The sequence below is a fragment of the Pogoniulus pusillus genome, chromosome 24 (genome assembly GCF_015220805.1).
Source record: "Pogoniulus pusillus isolate bPogPus1 chromosome 24, bPogPus1.pri, whole genome shotgun sequence".
In the NCBI taxonomy this organism is placed as follows: Eukaryota; Metazoa; Chordata; class Aves; order Piciformes; family Lybiidae; genus Pogoniulus; species Pogoniulus pusillus.
In genome coordinates this window covers 17,428,612-17,436,378 of record NC_087287.1, presented here as the reverse complement: position 1 = coordinate 17,436,378, position 7,767 = coordinate 17,428,612, and the positions used below count along the sequence as shown (strand labels likewise).

At 40.8% G+C, this 7,767-nt stretch overlaps 1 protein-coding gene across 2 annotated transcripts in view; it reads left to right on the top strand.

Annotated features, from left to right (window-relative positions):
- Positions 1–4: 4 nt before the first annotated feature.
- The window catches only part of ELP4 (elongator acetyltransferase complex subunit 4), a 132,628-nt gene continuing 124,865 nt past the window's right edge, over positions 5–7,767 (top strand). For both annotated transcript variants that reach the window (XM_064163828.1, XM_064163829.1), the window contains exons 1-2: positions 5–233; positions 4,354–4,389. In XM_064163828.1, coding sequence (XP_064019898.1) covers positions 62–233; positions 4,354–4,389 — 208 coding nt within the window. In that variant the 5' untranslated portion in view covers positions 5–61. The remainder of the gene's footprint in view (positions 234–4,353; positions 4,390–7,767) is intronic.

Sequence of the window (7,767 nt, the reverse complement as noted above, 5' to 3'; positions counted from 1 at the left end):
AAAGGAAAGGGCTTGAATCTTCCCGGCGTCCCTTCGCTCCTGTCAACTGAGAGCGGCAGAGATGGCGGCAGCTGCGGCGGCCGGCGCTGCGCCGCGGGGCCCCGGCGCCACTAGCTTCCAGCGGAAGGCCGCGGCCAGCAGCCGTCTGGCCGCCCTGCCGGGCACTCGGCCTTCCGTTCGTCACGGGCAGCTGCTGCTCTCAAGCGGGCTCCCCTCCCTGGACTCTGTGCTAGGTTGGTGGGAAGCGGGACCTGGGAACCGGCTACTGCACCACCCCCCTACTCTCCCCTCATCCCTGTCCGGCAGCCCTCTCCTTCGCCAGGCCCTACCTGTCATTGACCTTCCATGAACCCGCAGATAATTCCGCAGGCTTTTGCTTCTCCCCAGAGTTCCCGGGATTGTGGGGAGGATGGGAGGGGAAAGAGGAAGGGGCAAAGCAGGATCCGTTTCCCACCTTGAGCTCCTCCGCCCCTGTGTGAGGAGGCAATAGAGACAGGTGCGGTCGCTTCGTAGCCTGGTTGTGAGGGGAAGGTTGTCATTTAACGTGTGTTTAATTTGGATTAAGTAACCTTCCTAGAGTGGAAAGCTATTATGGAAATGTGCTTAGCAACACACTTCTGTCATATTTCACATTGTCACTGTAAGAGATCTGAAGTTTTTGGATTTGAAAAGCATTTTTGCTGAATTAGCTCATAGCTAGTTGTGTGTGGTGTGTAGTTCTGGTGTGTCAGGACGGCAATGTTAAGGCTGTGCCATACCAAAAGACTGGATTCTCAGGGTGTTTTCTTTCTTGCTCAGCGCTGCTACATCATTTGGATACTGGAATGGGCTGCCAGGGGAGGTGGTGGAGTCGCCGTCCCTGGAGCTGTTCAAGGCAGGATTGGACGTGGCACTTGGTGCTATGGTCTGGCCTTGAGCTCTGTGGTAAAGGGTTGGACTTGATGATCTGTGAGGTCTCTTCCAACCTTGGTGATACTGTGATACTGTGTGATACTGTGATCATTATAAATGCCCCATTTAGATGCTCATCTTACTGTTGTGAATCTTGTTTTGCCCACTGTCAGTGCCAAGATGCTAGGCAGTTTCCTGGATGAATCTTTTGTGATATTGCTGTGTTATAATCTGTGGCATGAACTAGCACTATTTACTTGAGAGCCATTTCATTTCACTGGTATAAGCAGCAGCATGTTTTATCTGTACACTAGAGCTGCATGATACTTTTATTGACTACTTATACAGCTGCAGTACATCTTCAGTGTACACAGATGAGACTACTTCTAGGTGAGGAAGGCTCAACAAGCTTTGTTCATTCCTCCTTTGAGGAGCGTGTGGACTGTAGGAATCTACCACCTTTCTTTCTAAGAGTATTTGATATAAGTAATGATAAATATGAAAGTTGTGTCTGTTTTATGAAGAAGTTTTTGCAGCCTGTGTATCTTTAGGAGAATCATGCTTCTGGAAGAAGGATCCTATTCTGGAGGAATGTCTTTTGCCCTGCATCTACTGGCTGATTTATTATGTTATTGTTGATAGCTAGGCCTTCCTAGTAAAACCATTTCCTTTCAAAAAGAAGGGCTAGATAAGTGCTGGCCTCCAGATACCATGTTGATATTAAAGAACTCTTTACATCTCCAGGCTTCATACTCAAGTTTAGTTTAATGGTTTGCAGACCATATGTGCCAAAGCATTATCTGTAATGAGCTGTAATTGTTGTGTAATATAACCATCACATGCTTGCTGTTGAATGTTTTGTTTCATGCTGCTTGAAAAAAGGTCACAGCATTTTAACCAGAGATTCTCAACATTATGGAATCTGTGGCATAAATTCTCAACTTCCAAAGTTTGTTGTGTTTCTGTCCATAAGATCTTAAATCTCATTGCTGCAAATAGCAATGTGGAAAGTTGCAAATCTTGCTTAGTGATGTGTATTACTGCCTTAGATACTGACAAAAAAAATAGCAAAATTAGAAAGTATTAGAAGTTAACAGTATATTTTTTAGGAAATGATGGGTTTGCCTCTTCCTTTTGATTCTGTCATCATTCCTCCTTTTTTCCTGTTACCTGGTTTTGCTTAATTTACTGTTATTGTTGCTCATTGTAATATGAATACGTAACCATGGTAACTACAGTACACTTGTTCAGTATATCTGGTAATGCAAAGCCAATTCTTTGAACTGACTTTGCCTTTAGCAGCCAGGGTGTGTGCACATATGTTACAACTCTGACCTGTAGAAAGAGACAGTCCAATTGGTGATCTGAAAATACAGCTTGTGAGAATTTTGACATATTATGTGACAAAGTCTCTCTCGTGCAAGCAATTTAAAAGTGAAAGAGACGCTACTTTTGTGTTGGCTACAAGTGAGCTATTTGTAACCAAGATTTTAAGTCATTGAGTAATACATTACTTATGGTTGATTTGATCATCTTTTCTATGTGAAGCTAAGATTTGGTAAAATCTTGTCATTTTCAGCTTTTTTTTTATGTGCTAGCTTTAAATAGCTACTGTTATCGTGTTCTGTCTCCCTGAACAATTGAATGCAGTGAACATTGGAAGCATACTTTGCATCAATCACCTGTGTGATTTCTGATCTTGGTCATTTTTTCTCCTTTTCCCCCACAGTATATCTTTTAGGTTCATTTGCATTTGTCTCTTGAACAAAAAAACTTGAACAAAACCTGATGAGAATTTCATGAGTGATTTGAACAAACACCACTTACAGTTGAGAGTCTTTTAAAATATGTAGGAAAATACTTGATAAGCTTGACATAAGTATCAAGACATTTGTTTATCTTGACTTGGGAGCATAGCTTAAAAAAAAACTACCATAACTATAAAATTAGAAGCTGACTAAATGTACTGTGATATATTGCTCAGACTGCGTACTGCTCAAACCATGCCATGATGACAAAGTGATTCTGTTACTGTTTTAATTCAGTTGTTATGAGGCATGAATATTAACCTCTTTTTGCATATGGTAGAGAAACAGATCACATTGCTCAGAGCCCCATCAAGCCTGACCTTGAATGTCTCTAGGGATGTGACCTCCACCACCACCATGGGCAACCTGTTCCATTGTTTCACCACCCTCATAGAAAATAATTTCTTCCTGATGTCCAGTCTAAATCTACCCTTTTCTGGGTAGATTTACCCTTGCCCTGGTGCTGCAAGGGTAAATGTTTTTAACTTTGTAAACAGTAAACTTTTAACTTTGTAAACAGTTCCTCCAAAGCTTTTCTGTAGGCCCCTTGCAGGTACTGGAAGGCTGCTGCAAGGTCTCCCCATAGCCATCTCTTCTTCAGGGTGAACAATCTCTCAGCCTGCCTTCTTAGGTGCTCCAAGTGCTGGAGACAGTACCCCAGTGAGATCTCACCAGAGCAGCTAAAATAAAATGTGAATTCTTTCACCATCTTTATGAAAACGTCATTCTTGGACATTTAGCAACCACTGTTAAACAATTTTAGTTGCAGTCTCTTTGAGGAGGAAATAAAGCAGTGAAGATGGGAGTTAAAGATACATTTGTGTTCTGGTCCTGCACACTGTTGAGATCAATAGAATAAAAATGTTATGTATCAAAAAGCTGTGTGTTCAGTCTTTTGTGATTGGAATATAAGCATTGAAAAAAGAAAGAAAAAATACAGCAGCCATGTATAAATCTTGTCAAAACGTTTGATTTTTTTAAACAAATATTTCAATCAACTGCATTCATTTTTATGTCCAAACTTACTATAAAATACTTCAATAGCATAATTTTATTTTTCAGATATGTATTATGATGATAATGATCTGCCAGTCCAGGTTTCATTGGGTAAAATCTTAGTGGTGTTACTACCACATCTGCTCTCAGTAATAAGATAAAAACAGGGGAGCCACAATTCTGCCTCATTGTCTTGGGTACAAGTTCACTACCCCCATAGCAGGTCACTTTACATGCATGGTTCTTGAAACAAAGGAATACAGCTTGATAATAATTAATACAGCTTTAATTTGGAGAGTGTTTACTCACTTGAGTCATCCAAGTAAAAATTCGCTGGCTCAGACTATACATCATTATTGTAGTACTCGAGCCTAGTTGGTAGAGCTCTGCAGGATCTTTTTACCACAATGATGATAGTACAGTATATTGTGAATCTAATTGTAACGTGTAATATGTAATTACAAGTAATGTATAATTATTTCATAATAGAGAATTATGGGAACTATTGCAGAGGTAATTAAAATGTTGTTCACTTTTATATTTTTAAATTCCTCGTTATCACCTTTCTTTGGCTTAGAAACCAAGAAAACTTAATTGCTCTCTTAACATAGTATTAAAATGTGTTCTTACTTTATTCTTCATTTTCTTTTGTTTCCAGGTGGAGGAGTAGCTGTTGGAACCCTTCTTCTTATTGGTGAGTATAGAAGATGTAGATATATAGCCATATTCTGGTGTATTTTGCTTGGTTTATTCTATCTGTCAGACACCTTGTCTTTTCATTGTTTTTCAAACTCAGCCTTTAACTAAGTATAGCTCTCAGACCCCTTCATTTGGCTAGCCTTTGACTATTGTCTATTTCAAGAATTACTGGAGTTGGATCAAAAACTTACCTGTAAGTTTGAGCCTCCACCAAGAATATTGTGAAATTTTGTTTGAAATCAGAGCATGTAGTAAATCTCAGGACATTGTAGGGAAATTTTCAAATTATTCAAGATCCTCTAATCAACTTGATTACCTGTTAGATTCAGACTGTTCATCATCACAAAGCTTTTTTGTTACGTTTGGCTTTTTGAGGAAGATGTGAAATGCAGGTTCTCAATCTTTTGGGAATGAACTAAAAGAAAGCTGATGGAAGCCTGCTTTCTGTCAAGATGTGGATGAGGCACACTGGGATGATTAAATAGGGTACAAGAGAATTCCCTTTGCAGGCTACATTGAAACTTTCTGGTACCAGATAGTTGAGTACATACAGCTGAGATGTCCAGATGTCCTTTCTATTTTAAAGCATAGCAGAGAGGAAGAAAACTATTGTACACATACATATTACCTTCATATCCCCAAGAAATATACTAGGCTGCAGGTGGAAATCTGCTCCACCACTATCTCCTGTGGGCTGCAGAGGGACAGCTTTCATCACCATGGTCTTCACCATGGACTGCAAGGGATTCTCTGCTCCATCACCTCCTCCCCTCCCTTCTTCACTGACTTTGGTGCCTGCAGGGCTGTTTTTCTCACATATTCTCAGTCATCTATCCAGCTGCAATTGCTGTTGTGCAGTTACTTTTTTCCCTTGTTAAATATGTTATCACTGAACCACTACCACCGTTGCTGATGGCTTCAGCCTTGGACAGTGGAAGATCTGTCTTGGACCCATCTAGTATTGTCTTCATTGGACATGGGAAAGAAGCCAGAAGCCAGACCTATACCCCTTGCTACCAGAACATTGCCTTGCAAACCCAACACAAGAATATAAGTTGAATATAAGCCTGTGTGTTGAGTAATTTTCTATATGAAATAATAAGCATGTGGATAGAGGATAACCAAAATGTATCTTTTCATTTTAGTAATGCTTCTGATGCTATTTCAAATGGTGTTCTCATAATGAAGCTACGAGACATATTCTTAAGTTCATTTCTAATGTACATTCTTGATGGTTCTACTACAAACTAGATTCACAGCATAAGAGATTGCTATTGCATCCTTCTCATTATATCCTTCTTGATGTTCTGAAGTATGATTTTTAATTCCAAGGACTTTAGTCTCCTCATTACTCAAAAGTATTTTTAGTAATGTTGTTTAGAATTCATTGGCATGAAATTTATGCAAAGACAAAAAACATTGTGTCTCTAGTGGTAGGCACCAGTAGACTAGCAGCTGTTCAGAATGTGGCTTTTCAGTCTTAAGAAAGATTTAATCAGTCATTTTCTGAAAGGGATAAAAATGGTGTCCCAACATTTTAGTTATGTTTACATCCACTGTGGAATGAGAGCCATCACTTGGGAAACTGCATCTGTATCTAGAAATGTGCTTAAATATTTCATATTGTTGTAATATTTTCAAATTCACTTTATTACTAAATAACACTGAGATTTGAGGACAACTTGAAAGCTATTTCAGCCACTACTAATGTGATTCTATCGTGTTATGTTTTGTTTGTATACAACTCATATGAACCTGCACTAGAGGCTGAACAACATTTTCTGTTTGTCACTGAGCAAGGGAATTGCTCTTACTATGCTTTGCAGTTATTTAAGGCTAGGTTTTATTTCCAAAACCAGCATGAGGGAAAGAAGGACTGCACAGTGAGGGCTAGGAGAGAAAGTAGATGGCTTTCTTCAAGACAGTAACTGCCAGTTAAGCTCAATTTTCTCATGAAAATTCACCCAAACTTCTGTGAATTCAGCAAAAATTATGCAAGTTTTATTTCTTGCTGCTTTCAATGAAGATCTTTAGTTTGTCACTCAGTTTGAGTAGAGCTGCAATCTTGCTATGGACAAAGAAGAAAAGGTTTAGAGAACCTATCATAGTTTACATGGATCAGAGCTTATGAAATTGGATGAGTTTTGTCTTCCCATTACAATATTTACTGCTCCTTCCAGTAGATGAACTGGATGATAAAATGAACCTGCTAACTTGAAAATTCTCATCAAAGTTGTTGTTCAAATGATATGCAAGTAAGTGGTGGAATACTTCATCATAAAGTGTTGTGAGTATCAAAAAAACCACATGGTCTCAGTGGGAAACTGCACAACTCAGTGGCAGAGAAAACTATTTACATTGCTAGGTTAGTGGATGCTAAGACCAGCTAAGGAAGTCTTTGAACTACATACAAATGGTGCAAGACTGAGCAAGTGCTCAGGTGAAGCGTCACATTTAGTTGTTCAGTTACTACCTCTTCCTGCTTTTGGCTACTCTTGAGCTCTCCATCTGAACTGACCTTAATGGCACCAGAGGAAGTGAGTTCAAATACATTGAGCTTTGTATTCTAATGAAAGAGGTAACAAGACTCAGTGAAAATGAAAATTGCAGGATTTTTACCTGAAGAGGCTTTTTTTCTCCTGCTCTGAGTACACAGCTAGGCTGGCCACTTCTGTGAAAGATAATAAAAAGCACTATTATAAATTTATCAACGCTAAAAGGAAGGGCAAGAAGAGCCTCCACTCCTTACTGGACCAGGGGGAGAACACTATAACTGATGATGAAGAAAAGGCTGAGGTTCTGAATGCCTTCTTTGCCTCAGTTTTTAACAGTAAGGAGGGAGGAGGAGGCAAGTGGGGGATGGGGTCGGGGAGCGGTGTGTTCCCCTGGAAATTCATGAAGAATTGCTTCAGGACCTGCTGAGCCACCTGGACACCCACAAGTCCATGGGACCAGATGGGATCCATCCCAGCCAGACAGAGAGGGATCTGGGGGTGCTGATTGATACCCACCTGAACATGAGCCAGCAGTGTGCCCAGGTGGCCAAGAGAGCCAGTGGCATCCTGGCCTGCATCAAGAATGGTCTGGTCAGCAGGAGCAGGGAGGTCATTCTGCCCCTGTGCTCTGCACTGCTTAGACCACACCTTGAGCACTGTGTTCAGTTCTGGGCCCCCCAGTTTAGGAGGGACATTGAGATGCTTGAGCGTGTCCAGAGAAGGGCGACGAGGCTGGGGAGAGGCCTTGAGCACAGCCCTACGAGGAGAGGCTGAGGGAGCTGGGATTGGTTAGCCTGGAGAAGAGGAGGCTCAGGGGTGACCTTATTGCTGTCTACAACTACCTGAAGGGTGGTTGTGGCCAAGAGGAGGTTGCTCTC